Here is a 15,511-nt window from a genome sequence, read left to right on the forward strand (position 1 = left end):
AAGTCAGGCAGAGAAGGATAGATACCATATGTTTGCATTCATAGGTCTAACAGGAGAGACCTGGCAGGGGACCATGGGGACAGGAAGAGGGAAAGAGAGCGGGGAAGAGTGAGGGACACAGATCAAGGGAGACTACTGAATACTGGAGACGAACCATAGACTGAAAGGGGAGGGGGAGGGGGAGGGGGAGGGGGGAGGGGGTCATGGTGGGGGGTTCTTGTGGGGAAAAGCACTGGGTGTTATATGGAAACTAATTTGACAATAAACTATTATAAAAAAATTTAAAAAGCCTTTCAAATCTCTATTTCAGCTGAATTCTTTATGATTTCATTTCCTATGAGTGGATATCATTGATGATGTATTGAAGGATTAGATTCTTATACCATATTATACTGACTATGGAAAATCCCTCAAATGTATTTTTAGGTACTCATTTCTTTTTAAGTCTATTTATTTATTTTGAGAGAGACAGAGACAGCACAAGTGAGGAAGGGGTAGAGAGAGAGAGCGAGAGAGAGAGAATTCCAAGCAGGCTCTGCACTGCCAGCACGGAGCCCAATGCAGGGCTTGAACCCATGAAAACTGAGTTCATGACCTGAGCGGAACACAAGAGGTTGGATGCTTAACCGACCGAGCCACCCAGGCGCCCCATTATGTACTCCTTTAAACTTCCTTGATTATTTTACTCTTCTCAATATGATGTGAACCCAGTCTCCCTTCTTAAATGATGAATACACGCCTTAGGCACCTTCAGCTTTAGCAACCCCATCTCTCCACATCTGTTTGAGATTTGCCCCTTGCTGTGGGACTCCACTGCTGACTCACACATGTCCAGTGCTCTTCCCCTTTAGGTTTCTGTGGCACCAGCTGGGACTAATGCTGAGAAGTAGGGGAGGAGAGAATAATGAGGAAGGCAATAAGAATAGCAGCCATTATTTATTAAACTGTAATAATATTACAGGCATTTTGTTAAGCTCTACATAATCTCATTTAAGCATTACTGACCTCGATAAATAGATACGGAATTATTACTCCCGTTTTATAAATGGGATGAAATTAAGCCCCAGTACGGTTTCGTACTTTGTTCCTGGTTGTATATGGTTGTACACTGAGCAATTGACTGAACCAGAATTTGAATTCTGATCTGTGTAGTTCTAAACTCTTAATCACAAATCTAAATCTCACCTTCCTTTTTACAACTATGTCCTAGTTTATCCTTGTTTTTTACTGCCTTTCTGGTGACATTTTATGCCAGTAAGGAGGAATTATAGAGAGGAAAAAAACTCTTGTCTCTCTCCTTCACAATGCTTCTACTACAATGAGTAATTCTTAATTCTCACCTTATTTAGCGTCGGCTAGCAAAGCAAGGGGAAAACAGACAAAACAAGGGATAGAGAAAAGATACCACCATATTACCCCTCCACTCCTGTGTTTGTCCTCTGGTGCCGTTCTTAGCATCACAGCTGTCCATAGGTGCGTTTTTTCCCAATCATTGGAATGTCCGTGCCTGAAGCTTGCTTCATCACGCCTGGCCCAGATCACTCATGGGCATGCACAGCCCTTGGAGGCCACACTCGTGACCGACGCTGAGGAACTCCTTCCTTGTTTGCCAGGAGGTTGGGAAAAGAAGATGTGACTGAATGAACACACTGTGGTTGAGCAATGGAGAGAGAAGCGCGGGCAGCCTGTCAAGTTGGAGTTTGAATAGATAGAAGCATTGTTCCAAATGAAGATTAAGTCCTGCAGTTTATTGTGGATTAAATGGGCTTTTGTGAGCTAGTGAGGGAACTCAATCAACATTTATAAGATTGTTACTAAGGAGAAATATGTTCAGTTTTCCAGACAAGTTACTTGCAGACAAACGTGAGGAACATGGTCACTTTTAAATTGAGAGTTGCCTAATGGCAACGATTCCAGAATAGCCAGCTTTTTCTTCCTGTAATGATGCTTCTCCAATGACAGATTTTATTTGAATGCAGTTCTTCAGTTAATCGTGTAATATATGTCTTCATTTTATAAAATCTCTTTTAAATACCTGTCAGTTGGCCTGAATTTAGAAGTGTTTCAATGTTCTGTTTGATTTTCAGAAGCCAAGCCACCTCCTGTCATGTAGTTTTATAGCTATTGGTGTTTTTGTAGCATTTTTCCTGCTGCTTCAAGGCTGCCCCTGGACTTACTACATGTATTGTCTGTTGCCAGTACCGATATGGTATGCGGTTCTAAGAGAGTAAGTAACACTTACTTACATGCTGTCTCGTTTTGCACTTCTCTGACAGATCTGTATTTGGAGTGAGTTAGACTTCTGTGGCATAAGCCATCAGAGATATTTATAATACCCTCCAATTTCTGAGCCCTCTCACTTCACTGATAGCAGAAGGAAAGTTGCATAAAAACATCTTGTCTTAATTCCCTTTTGACTTCATCCTTGTTGCTGTGAGGTTGTACTGACCTTGTTTGCTTCTTTGTGTATCTTTTCTAAGAAACATCTGGACTAAAACTAGAGTAATTAATATTGATGGGACTGTGCCAGCAGGAATTTGTCCCATCATCTCAGGTTCCAGTGTATCTTCATGCTTCATGAGGAAATTTGCATGTTTTCTTTCCACGCACGTTTGCCCTTACTTTCCTAGCTATCATGTACACCTAGACAGATGGAAGTTTGTAAGTAAATCCACGCGAGTAATGTGAACATACAGATGGTGGATATTGTTCACGTGTGCCACGGTTCCTTCTTGAAGCGCCTCCTCACAGGCCGGAAGTGAAAGGGCTCCGTACCGCCGGAGAGAGCGTCGGAGGCAGGGTTCCAGCGGGTTCCGAGCACTTTAACACACAAACACTCAAACGCTGGGCTCGTTCACGTTCATAGACAGCGAGGGCCATGTTGCCCATCTTGTTGATTTCTACATCTGCCCCAGTAATCTAGAATTTGGACTTCGTCTTAGGCATCCAGGCAGCCCCTGAGCAAAACCAGACCCAGAAAGCAGACCAGGGAATGAGAGCTCAGAATTAAGAGTATTTTCAGGGCTGGCCAGCATGTTTGTCATGGCACAATATGTATTTTTATTCTAATCTTTGTTAACTCCGGATTTGACCACATCTTCCTTCTTTAAGTATTAAAGACCTTAAAATAGTAAAAATGCCAAAAATTAAAATTAAAATACAACATTTAGAAGTATAAGACCTCTCTCAAAAATAAATAAAAATAAAAAATAAAATATTTTTCACTAACTAGGTTAGGAAAACCTATGTTTATTAAGACAGTTGAGACTTCAACATAAAATTAACCTTGGTGGATTTAAAATTTTTTCTAGCTTTTATCCTTTTGGGTTCATTGTATTTTATTTCTGACTATGTATTTGTAATTGTACATACTCATATTTAAGCTAAAATCAAACATTTGTCATTAATGTTTATTTTTAAAAAACAGATTCTTGTGATCACTGTCAAGTTAGTTCAGAAATTACACTTTTCCCTAAAATACTTCTAGGTTTCAAAAAAAGAGATTTAGGTCAATGAAGCCATTGAAAGAAATCTGTTAGAGATTATATTGGTTTTTAAATAATCTATGAATTGAAAATTCCCTGATTTCTGGGTTTAGACACTTTATTTTTTATCATATATGACCTCATTTTTTTGCTTAATATATAAGATAAATAATATTTTTGTAAATGATCTTGTTAAACAGGTTTCAAGTTATTCAAGACTTGGTCACTTTACTGCTGACCTTTCCTCCAAGTCATTTTGTTGGATACCTGTTAGTCTTTACCCTGGGAATTGAAATATTAGTGAGTAACTTACCACATTACAGCATTTTCAGATCTCATTCATACATATGTAACTCCTTTTGAATGACCTCATTTCTCATTTCGCCTTTGGAATGCGTCACTAGGTCCTCAGTTTCTTCTACCGCTACATGCTCACAGCCGGACTGCTTGCGTTTGCGGGTTGGCCGTTTATCACCCAGCTGTGGACTCGAGCAAAGGTATAAGTCCTTGTCTTGACATTAGACAGATTGGTAGCCACTTTGTTTTGCTATCTGTCTAACTCAGGTAGTTGTTCATTTTTAAAGAAAAGGGTAGAATGTGTCCTTACATAAAGAGCCTGGTCTTTTTGACGGGAGGACTGAGGTTGCCTTTAATGTTTCAGTGATTCACATAGATTTCACATCAAAGTGAATTGGTCATGTGGTGACTGAAGTACTCTAGATGCAGAACTGGCACACCGCTCTCTGAATCACTGATTCTGGTAGCTTCTAAATGGTGATAGTGCCCAGAGTAACACAATGGCTTTGGAGGCGGTGCCCTGAACCCGAGTCAAAGGAGTCACCTTTCTCCTCGCCCTGAGAGTAGATAGGCTCATGTTTCCACTTTGATAGTTTTGAAGGAGGTGGCGGGAGGATAGAAATGTCTTCTTTCCACCCTATGAGAACTCACAGGATTCTCCGAATAATGGCATCATCAATAATTTTTTGTCTTAATCTAACTACAAACGTATTTTTACTTCTTCCCTCCTGAGCTCAATCCCTTGCAGCTTTTGCACAGATGTTATCAGTGTGTGGTATAGCGCGAGGTGACGGAAGTAGTTGCTGTGAAACATGACCCAGGTTCAATCCTGGCTGTTTCATTTACTGGTCAGAGACCTGGTACTTTTCTTGTACTCTCACATCTCTGAGCTCAGTTTCCTCATCTGAAGTATTGTGAGAAATATAATCTACCTCTTGAGGTTATTGTGAGACTTTAATACAGTGCCTGCTATTAACAGATCTCTTACCAGGAGTAACTCTATTGTTTTTAAACAGCTATAAAACTTTGTATATAATCTTTACAGCCGTGCAGTGTATGTAACACTAAAGACAGTTTTCTTTACCATATTTGTCTAAAGATAACTTTTTTATTTATTTCAGAGCATCTCACTGAGTTGGAGTTTCTTCTCTTTGCTCCTGGCAGTGTTCCCACTGATGCCCGTTGTAGGACGAGAGCCAGATATCTTCCTAGTGTATGAACAGTGTTTTCTTTTCTTCTCAATATAATTGTTTTTTTCAGGCAGTATGAAAGATGAGCCTAATCTTGGTCATGAGTTTCAAAATAAACTAGTGAATAAGCCAAAAGTTAAAATACTAATATGAGACCATTAGTCATAATTTTGGCTCAGGCTCTGAGAAGCAGTAAAGCTTCCTGGAGGTGCTTCTGGGCCTTCAGAAAAATGAAATTGCGCCAAACAGTGATAACTTAACATGCCGAAAGAAAAAAGATAGTCTAGAGACTTTTGTATATTGAGGAATCAGTAAAAGGCTTCATATGAAAAGTGTTCAGTTGCCAAAAATGAAAAATCTAAAAGCCACTGATCTAACCTGTCTTTGCCTTTGAGCATGTCCAAACTTTAAATGTCTCACAAAAATGAAATTCTCTCCCTCCTAATCTGCGAGGAAGTGCAGTACTCTGACAGCTTTACTGTGTTTAATCACTACACTGTGTGTGTGTGCGCATGCATGCGCGCTCACACGTGTACACATGTGGGTGCTCGGTGAGCTAAATGATCTTTATTTCAGTCAAGAATCCGTCTCATTTTCTAATCATTTAATCATCTCTGTCACTTTTTTTGTTGTTTTTTTTTAAGTTCTTTTTTTTAATTTTTTATGTTTTTAATTTATTTTTGAGAGACAGAAAGAGATAGTGCAAGCAGGGGAGGGGCAGAGAGAGAGGGAGACACAGAATCCGAAGCAGGCTCCAGGCTCTGAGCTAGCTGTCAGCACAGAGCCTGATGCGGGGCTCAAACCCACAAACTGTGAGATCATGACCTGAGCCGAAGCCGGGCGCTCAACGGACTGAGCCACCCAGGTGCCCCCTTTTTTTTTTTAATTTTTAAAAAAAATTTTTATCTGTCACTTTTTTTTAATGTTTATTTATTTTTGAGAGAGAGAGAGCCAGCAAGCAGGAGAGGGGCAGACAGAGACGGAGATGCAGAATCCAAAGCAGTCTCCAGGCTCTGTCAGCACAGAGCCTGATGTGAGGCTTGAACTCACGAGCTGTGAGATCATGACCTGAGCCAAAGTTGGACGTTCAACCGACTGAGCCACCTAGGCGCCCCTCTTTTACTTTCTTTTGAACTCTGTATAAACAATTCTTTATAGAGTTTTAACGTGATCTTTAATAGATGAAGTATATCTTTTTTTGACCAAAGGAAAGTTAACTAAATGGTATTTTTTAAAGTAGGTGTTAATTTTTGAGTATGTGTTATTTATCAGTTAACACATTTTTATCTCATTTCTGTGAAATATCAGTATGGAATAAATCAGAATTATTCCAGAAAGTTGATTTATTGGCAGAGCCCAAAATAAACTGTATTGAATTCTAAGGCCATACTTCCTAGCCATACTTTATTAGTAAGTGTTACCAAGTAAAAATGTTTTGCATCTGTCATAAACTATAATAGCCTGTGAGAAGATGAGTTCAAATATTTTCATTGATCTCTTTGCTTCGTATTTCTCGTGAGGCGTCCTGTTGTCGCTGGAAGCCCTCTCCCCGCTTTGGTCAGTCTCTGCCTTTCCGGCCTGCTGAAGCAGTGGAGGCAACCTTGAGCAGTTTTTATTTGCTAAAAGAAGAGATTATATACATGGTCTCCATAGAAATTTGCCACTTGCATATCTTACTAAAGATGAATTCAGGAGGCAAACTTGTTAAAACATGAGAAATCTAATTTGTAGTTTTAAAAAGTATGTTTTCTCCCTCTCTGCAACTTAATTTAAATTTCTCAGTGGTTTAAGTTTGTGTTGGTGTTCTAGTAGCTATATTTGCGATTTCTTTATTTTGGCTCCTGGTTCAAGGAGAAATTTCTACTCTCCTTATGATCTCTCACATTACCTCCCTTCTTTAGAAACTTGCAAGCATAGATAGGTGAAACACTTAAGGATAAAATTAAATGAAAAAGCAACAAATAGCATGGCTATAATTTTCCTTTTAAGTTCTCTAAAATAAAACCCTATTTGCCAATTAAGATATCAAATTATTTTTTAGAAAAAGAAAAACAGAGTATCTTGATCATAGATGGCTGTTTTCGTAAGTTTTAATGGTAATCCAGGCTGAATGTCTAACTACTTTTCCCCTTATAGTTCTCAAAGAATCGAACAAAAACAAGCAAGCATTTTTCTAGGAATTCCTGCTCTGCATTCATTTTTAGTCCTGCTTTTTGCTCTTTCTTATTTCTCTTTAACCAACTCCTCTTCTCTTAGTTGTTATAGTGCCTGCTTCCAGATTCTATCCTCACCCTAATTTCAATTGTCCTGGGTTACTCAGATTTTTAGGAGGTGAGAAATAGAGCTCAACATTAGTATACATTTCCTTGATATCAGTTTCCTTCAGCTGCAGGAATCGTACTCTACCTGGGGTTCTCCAAAACAAGTGCCTCGCCCACAGGCCACCTTTGTGACCTCTGTCCTACCCTTCCTTTACCTGGGAGCAGCTGGCTATCAGAATGATAGAAAGAACCATTTTGTCCTACCAGCAACTCTAGGGATTAGAAATGGTGATCCTTTTGGTATAAGTAAGTGCTCATAGTCAGAAAGTTTATATTGTACATACTGATGATATGTTTATTTTTTATATTGTTTTCTGTAAACTTGTCCCAGTCAGGCTAAGAATTGTGGTGGCTGGAATGCATAAAAGTTTAAAAAATCAAAGTCAAGAAATAAAGTAAAGATACCTAAAAAATAGTGAGAAGAAGTTAAAAATAACCTCATCCCTAGTGTATCTTCATCCTCAGATTTTAATTCCTGTTATTCCTGTTTTACCTTGATAAAACCAAATGACTGATATGGAGGGTCTACATTAAAGTGTCTAATATTTTTATGATATGTGTTCAGTAAACATCTCAAGAAAATTTGAAATTGTGAATTGTGTTTTAAAACAGAATGGGCGCAGGCTTGCTGGTTCTTCTGCCATCCCTGTGTGTTTTAACATCTCTCCTAAAAAGAAAAGACAGTTTTTTAAACGAAGAGCTATTGTTACATCTATTTCAGGTCAGTTACAGATTTTCAACACCACGTCATGCTAACGACAGACCAAAGTTATACCTTATGGTTGTATGTAGTGATATTGTTCTTTAGATGCCATCATGTTTACATGACTCAGCATCTGCCAGCTGGAAGAAAGTTTTCTGTGTAAGATACATGGAAGTATATTCCCTAGGAAGCATGGAATAGCAAAAAGTTCAGCAGGAGTCAGCTCAGAGATGCCAAGAAAACCGAGGCTTAGGAGACATCAGAGGCATCCATATTGACCAAAAAGTTGAATTCTAAATGGCCTCCTTTGGACCGAGGTTCTGTGTTGCTCCCATTTGAATCAGGAGAAAGGCACTCTGAAGGGAGAGCAGCCTCTGAGTACGTTTACGTGAAGCATCGTTCACGTAAGACTTCGGATGACATGCTGGGAGAAATCGACTTCACCGTGGTTGCTGGCTTTGCTGTGGCAAGAAGAACTTTGAACTTGATGTTTCAAAATGGAGTCAATTTCCAGTTAGTTTTACTGTATACTAGATGTGTGATTTTCAGACTCTTTAGCTTCAGTCTGTTTGGTTTTTTTTAATTTTTTTAATTTTTTTTAGTGTTTTACTTATTTTTGATACAGAGAGAGACAGAGCATGAGAGAGGGAGGGGCAGAGAGAGAAGGAGACACAGAACCGGAAGCAGGCTCCAGGCTCTGAGCAAACTGTCAGCACAGAGCCTGACGCGGGGCTCGAACCCACGCACATGAGATCTGACTGAGCCGAAGTCGGAGGCTTAACCGACTGAGCCACCCAGGCGCCCCCGATCTGTCTGTTTTTAATCTGTAGAGATACTATCTAGTCTACGGTTGTGAGAATTAGAGAATATAAGAATGTCATATTCTGTAAAATGATGGCTGTTCTGTACATAAGCATGGAAACCACTTGTTTATTTTTTCAATCACTAAAAAAAAAAAATTAAAGATCACATCCAGAACACTGACCAAAGAAAACCAGGAGTTTTCTCAAAAAATTTCCTCAGAACAAAGCTTAGGATAATAGAAAAGAAAGCCAAGAATACTCTAAAATAAAAATATACAACACTTAAAAGATATTAATTTCTTCTTGGAGAACAACAGAAAACTTATAAAAAGAGAAGAAATACTTTGTCACATGTCCTGTCATGACATTGGAACATGTATTTCCTTTAAGTGCTACACTGACTGGCTTTACACTAAAGCCCGTAGGTAGCTTTGACCGAACTTACACATAATTATGAATACTTTGACAGAAGTGAATGTTCTGGATCCCATTCCATGGGAGCAAATACATGTTACAATTCTTATGGCTTTTTTGTAAATAGCCCTGAATCTAAGGTAAATCTTTTGTGAAATTTCTTCTTTATGTTAATTTTATTAATTTACATTAGTTGTTCTATTGTATAGCATATTTTTGGTGATTCCAAAACAAATATCTTTTAATATTTTAACATCTCTGACATGAGAATACATCTTACAATTGAAAGGTTACTAGGATCATGTCATAACTTAACAGCATTTTTTTTCCTAAAATCACTGAAAATATAAGAGAAATTAAATGTATCTCAAGGACTGCTGAGGTGGTTGCTAATCTGATCTCTAAGAGTTTGTTTGCTTTATTCACAGCTGGAGCTAATGCCATTTCTTAAGATGGCAGTTAATCCTCTAGTTCAGAGATGAACGAACAGGTTTCTAAAGAGCCATATCTAAATATTTTAGGCTCACGGGTCGTGTGGAGTCTGTTGTTAGTCCTCCACTCTGCCACTGTAGTGCAAGGAGAACTGTGGGCGACGCGTAAATGAACGAGGGACCGGGTTCCCACCAAGCAGTGTTTCTGAAAACAGCCTGCACGGCAGAGCCTGCCAGCTCTCCGCTGGTTTCTGTCCACCCCCTGCCGAGTGCTGAACCTCCTGGGGTCCCCAGTGCCGGTGACATTCAGGCCACACGCACGTGGTGAATCAATGCGTGTGACTGGGCAAAGGCCAGAAGCGGAAGACACTTAATTAACCACAATGCACTGTCCGCATGTCAACGATTTAAGAAATCTTCCGAGTTAATAATGAATATTTCTAAATACAGTGTGATCACATATGGCAAACTATTGTTGGAAGTGTAAAATACCTCATTTCATGCTTTGAACGGAGGGTCTCTGCTTAGTACAAGAGTTCTAACTTGTAGCTTTGCTGCAAGAGGGTGAGCTGGTCCAATTTCAATAGCTTTGGGGCTAGATTTCAGTTGTTGAAGCACTTCCCTAGGTATTCTGTTTATGTAGAAATTAGTCTCTCACCACCTTCTCTTCTCTTTACGCGTTTGTGTTTATTTTCAGATGCTGTGCGTAGCGCTTTCTATGTGCGTCATGTACAGCACCCATAGTAGCCTACTCAAGAAACAAGGACTGCCTCTTCTTAACCAGATCGTTAGCTGGATAATATTAGGTAAGAGGCCAAATTAAATGAGTTAATGTTACATCAAGTCATACCTTAAAAGTATCTATTTACTTTGTATGTATTATTGGCGTTGAAAGAAATAATTGTGTTGAATGAAAATAATAATAACCAGATACTATTTTTATCTCATGCTGGAATTTGACAGAGAAAATCAGAACTTTTGTCTCCATTGATGTGTTAATTAGAATTAGTTGGTAGAATATTGGCCTGATAATAAGGCTATACATTTATTCACATCTGATAAAACTCTAGTGATTCCAGAAAAGAAGAGATTCTTATCATGAAATTCCATGTCAGTTCATAAATTCTCCATTCTTACACAGGGACTATGAAACAGTTCTGTTTTATCTGTATTTCTCTTACCGAAAATAACATTGATTAGTCACTTCCCAACACATTACACATTTTATAAAGCCAGTTAAAAATTTCAAAACACATTCCTCTGAAGTACCTTTACTTAAGGATCCCAAAATGTGCATGTGGAGGAAACACATGTAATTTAAGGATCTAGGAGTTTTCTTTCAACTAGAAGATCAGGGCAAGTCTGAAGTCCAGGTTTTTCATTTAAAAAAAAAAAAAAAGACACTTTGTGATATCTGTGAATAATGTGGCATGCAATTTAACCTATTTTTTCAAATGATTTTTGTTGTTCCATCTTTGGATGGAATTTACCTTAAAGCTGATGAAGGGCATTCTGCATCCTTCAATTATCTTGATTTAATACAGTTACTATTTATATTCATTCTGCCTGAACAATATCAGTGACTGTTCCTTCATTTAAAAAAATGTGTTCAGTTTGTATGTTCTGACACGATTCTGTTCCAAGAATAATAAATTTTTTTTAACTTTTTTTAACATTTTATTTATTTTTGAGAGGGAGAGAGAGACAGAGACAGAGAGACAGAGTGAGCAGGGGAGGGTCAGAGAGAGAGGGAGACACAGAATTTGAAGACAGGCTCCAGACTCCAAGCTAGCTGTCAGCACAGAGCCCGATGCAGGGCTTGAACCCACTAGCCACGAGATCATGACATGAGCCAAAGCTGGATGCTCAACCAGTTGAGCCACCCAGGAGACCCTGTTTCCTGAGAATGATAAAGACAGACCAAATCCCTGCTGCCCTCCTGGAGCTTGTGTTCTGCATGGAAGGGGTGGCTAATATTCTAGAGTGGTGACCTGTAAGTAATGATCTTTCTCATAGGACACATCAGTTTTTAAATCCCCAGAAAAGACAAAACCTCTGAATGAGAACTGTAATAGTAAAGGGAAGTCTTTCTGTCACAGTGTATTACTTCACAAATACACAGTCATAGCACGTACCAGCAGAAACAATGTATGGTGAGTAGGGGAATCTGATGTGCATAGTAGCAACCCAGCTCTTGCTCCTTCCTTCACAGGGTGGCCTGGCTCCCTTCCATAGTTTTCTTACCCACCGAGGGGTGAGCCACAGTGAGGACAAGAAGCGAAAACACAACTTGTACAGATTTCATTATATCTCATTTTAAAATCTAAAACTTCTAAAAAAGTTAAGAAACAGAGCATTTACTGGGGCGCCTGGGTGGCTCATTCGGTTGGGCATGCGTCCGGCTTCGGCTCAGGTCATGATCTCATGGTCCGTGGGTTAGAGCCCCGCGTCAGGCTCTGTGCTGACAGCTAGCTCAGAGCCTGGAGCCTGCTTCGGATTCTGTATCTCCCTCTCTCTCTGACCCTCCCCTGCTCACGCTGTCTCTCTCTTTCTCAAAAGTAAATAAAAACATTAGAAAACAATTTAAAAAAAAAACTGCATTTACCAGAATTACAGAAAGCTACCCTCTACTTCAAGTGCTTGTTTCTCATCGGTTTATGAGTATATGTATGTGTAAAATATTTTGAAAATCATGTTCTGTATTATCTATTTTACCATCCTTATAGTAATTTTTCAGTTGACCTCGTAATGTTCATGGCATTTTTTTCTTTCTTTGTCTTTTATGACGCTGACATTTTTGAAGAAGATAGCCAGCCGCAACCCTTACCCCACAATGGATTGCTACTCAATTTGAATTTGATGTTTCTTTGTAATTAAATTGTGGTTATGCATTATTGGCCAGCATACTGCATAAGTGATGCTGTGCCCTTCCTAGGGTCACACCTACAGGCTCATGGTGTCTGTCTGTCCCTCATTGTTGATGTTAATTTCCATCACCCTAGCAAGGTGTTGCCCGGTTCTTTTTCACTGTGTATTTACTGTTTCTCTCCCTCCTTGCAACTAATAAGCTGACTGTGTGAAAATACTCTAAGACCGTCAAATATCCTCAACAAAATTTCTCCCTAGATGTAGCTCCGTTCATTAGTCCTTCCTGATTCACTCTGTCACGACGGCTACAAAATGGTGATTTTCTAGTGCTGGTATCCCGCTGCCTTTACCAGAGTTGGCAGCATTCTCTTTAAGTATGTTTCCTTCTTTCCTATTCTTTCTTTCTTTCAGTCACTTACCTACTTATTGTTGTGGACTCATGAGCTCCTACTTCTTCAGAGTTTTGTAACTCATTATTGTTGTTTTGGTGCTCACGTTGCCCCAGGCTTAGCTAGCTTATAGAGACCCCCGCATCAGGCTCTGTGCTGACAGCCATAATTTTCTGAGCACATTAGCGTTTTCCGGCATTAAGAAGATGTTTACTTTACCATATCCACAGTGTGCCAGTTCTGGTATCAGTTATTTTCCTAAGGAGCCATAGTTTATTGGGTGAATGGTATTAGACACCAAGATCTGAGTATTGTATGTACTCATCCTTTCATCACTACTAGAGTATCTTTGCTTCTTTGCTCTTCAGTCTACAGAGCTGGGAAATACATGATTTTATATACATATAGCTTCTCCTACGTGCAGCCAAGTATACACACATACATTTATACGCACACACATTTATACACACACGTCACATAAACATGCAGGTACGCATACCTATACATATTTCAGAAATCTTCAGTTCACAATGATACCTATAATTCTATCTATCTTGCCTCCTCCCATTCCATATTTATGCATCCCTCCCATGATGATAACCAACCCGGACTTCCGACAAAGTCAACACATACACTCATCTGTTAAGTCATCCTATAGTACATCTAATTTCAGGAATGTTCCACCCATGCCATCACAGTAAACAAAGTTCATATTATTTGAGATTTGTTTGCAATTCTCACTCTGCCCTCACATTTCACCTTACCCAAGACTGAGGTTTACGGTTAAATATTATGTTCATATTCACTTGGATTTGCCTGCCTGCCTCCCTCCCTTGCTTCCTCCATTTTATTCACTGTGATGAAGGTATTCGTTTGAAATACAATTAGGTTTATTTCAGGTTGCTGTCTTTCCTATTCTTTTATTTATCTATTTCTTGTATAGGTAGCATATTCACATGCTTCCACACATAGAAACTATACAAGAAGCATATACTCAGAGTGCTGCTCTATGATTTTTACCCCGTTCTCCTGTACTCCCAGACCCTCATGGACTACAGCCTTCTTTGCTTTCTGTATCCTCTGTGTGTTTCTCTTTACAGTGATAAACAGCTAGAGTATATTTTCTTATTTTTCCTTCTTTCTTACACAGAAGGGGTAGCATTTTATGTATCATCTTTTGCACTTTGCATCTTTCACTTAATACTTCTTGGTAGTCACTCCAAACCAATTCCTAGAGCTCTTTACTCTTTTTTACACCTATTTGGCTTTCCATTGTATGTGTATATTCCATTGCTTATTTAACCAATTTCCTATGCCTTCTTGTTTAGGTAGGTGAAGACTTTAATTACAAATCATCCTGCAACAAATAACATTGAGTATATACATATTTCATAGTATTAAAGGTATATGTTCAAGACAAATTCCAAGTTGTATTACTAATGCAGTGGTAAATGCACATGTAGTACTTTTAGATATTGATAATTCCCCTCCAGAGGTGTTGGAGCATTTTTCATTTGTCTTAATGTTTATTTTTTTGAGAGAGAGAGAGAGAGAGAGAGAGAGAGAGAGAGCAAGCAAGAGAGAGAACGAGCATGAGTGGGAGAAGGCCAGAGAGAGAGGGAGACACAGAATCCAAAGGAGGCTCCAGGCTCCGAGCTGTCAGCACAGAGCCCAAAGTGGGGCTTGAACCCACGAGCCATGAGATCATGACCAGAGCCGAAGTCGGATGTTTAACTGACTGAGCTACCACCACATGCACCACCATTTTTCATTTTGCCAGTAATATAGTAATACAGTCTCACCAAAGTCTTTTGAATTTATGCCAGTCAGCTAATTTATGCCAGTGCCAATCAGTTATTTTCAGGCTTTAGAATTTATGCCAGCCTTATACTTGAGAAGTGCTGTCTCTGTGTTTTTATTTTATATGAATCTGAAGTCAAACATTTTTTCACATGCTTAGGGGCCATTTTTATATCTCTTGGAAATTATCTATTCATCTCTTTTCCCTATTTTCTATAAAATTTTTGGTCCTTTCATTTTTAAAAGCTCTTCATAAATTAGAGATATTAGTCCTTTATCTGTGATATATGTATAAGAAAATTTTTTCCCAGTTTGTCAGTTTTCTTTTGACTGTGCCTATGTCTTTTGCTCTGCAAATCATTTTTGTTTTTGTACAATCAATTTTCTTTTTTTTAATGCATTTGGATTTTTAGTCATAGTTAAAAAGCCTTTCCTGCTACATTGGGTATAGAGGAATTCAGTCATATTTTCTTCTAGTACTTGTATACTTTTACCTTTTACATTTCAATCCTTGATCTATTTAGAGTTAATTATTCTAAATGTATGGTTTAAGGAAAGGATTCAATTTTATTTTTTTTCCAAAGGAATATCCAGTATCATTAAAAAGACTTTATTTGCCCCAGTGACTTAGGATCAATTTGCCCTAACTTCAAAAAAAAGGCCACAGGGAGTTTTCATTGAGATCATATTAAATATATAGGTTAACTTAGGGGAAACTTGCATTTTAATCAAGGGATGTCTTTCTACCTAGTCTCCTTTTGTGCCTCTAAAAATAGTCTGTGTAGTTTTCCTCATGTAGGCTTTAAATAT

The 15,511-nt window shown here is 38.7% G+C and overlaps 1 protein-coding gene across 2 annotated transcripts in view; it reads left to right on the forward strand.

Moving 5' to 3' along the window:
* PIGN (phosphatidylinositol glycan anchor biosynthesis class N) overlaps positions 1–15,511 on the forward strand; it is a 113,359-nt gene that overhangs the window by 58,757 nt on the left and 39,091 nt on the right. For both annotated transcript variants that reach the window (XM_029922189.1, XM_029922188.1), the window contains 6 exons: positions 2,088–2,227; positions 3,686–3,785; positions 3,890–3,982; positions 4,904–4,995; positions 7,906–8,014; positions 10,342–10,450. In XM_029922189.1, the coding sequence (XP_029778049.1) occupies positions 2,088–2,227; positions 3,686–3,785; positions 3,890–3,982; positions 4,904–4,995; positions 7,906–8,014; positions 10,342–10,450 (643 nt within the window). The remainder of the gene's footprint in view (positions 1–2,087; positions 2,228–3,685; positions 3,786–3,889; positions 3,983–4,903; positions 4,996–7,905; positions 8,015–10,341; positions 10,451–15,511) is intronic.

The sequence above is a fragment of the Suricata suricatta genome, chromosome 14 (assembly GCF_006229205.1).
Source record: "Suricata suricatta isolate VVHF042 chromosome 14, meerkat_22Aug2017_6uvM2_HiC, whole genome shotgun sequence".
Lineage (NCBI taxonomy): Eukaryota > Metazoa > Chordata > Mammalia > Carnivora > Herpestidae > Suricata > Suricata suricatta.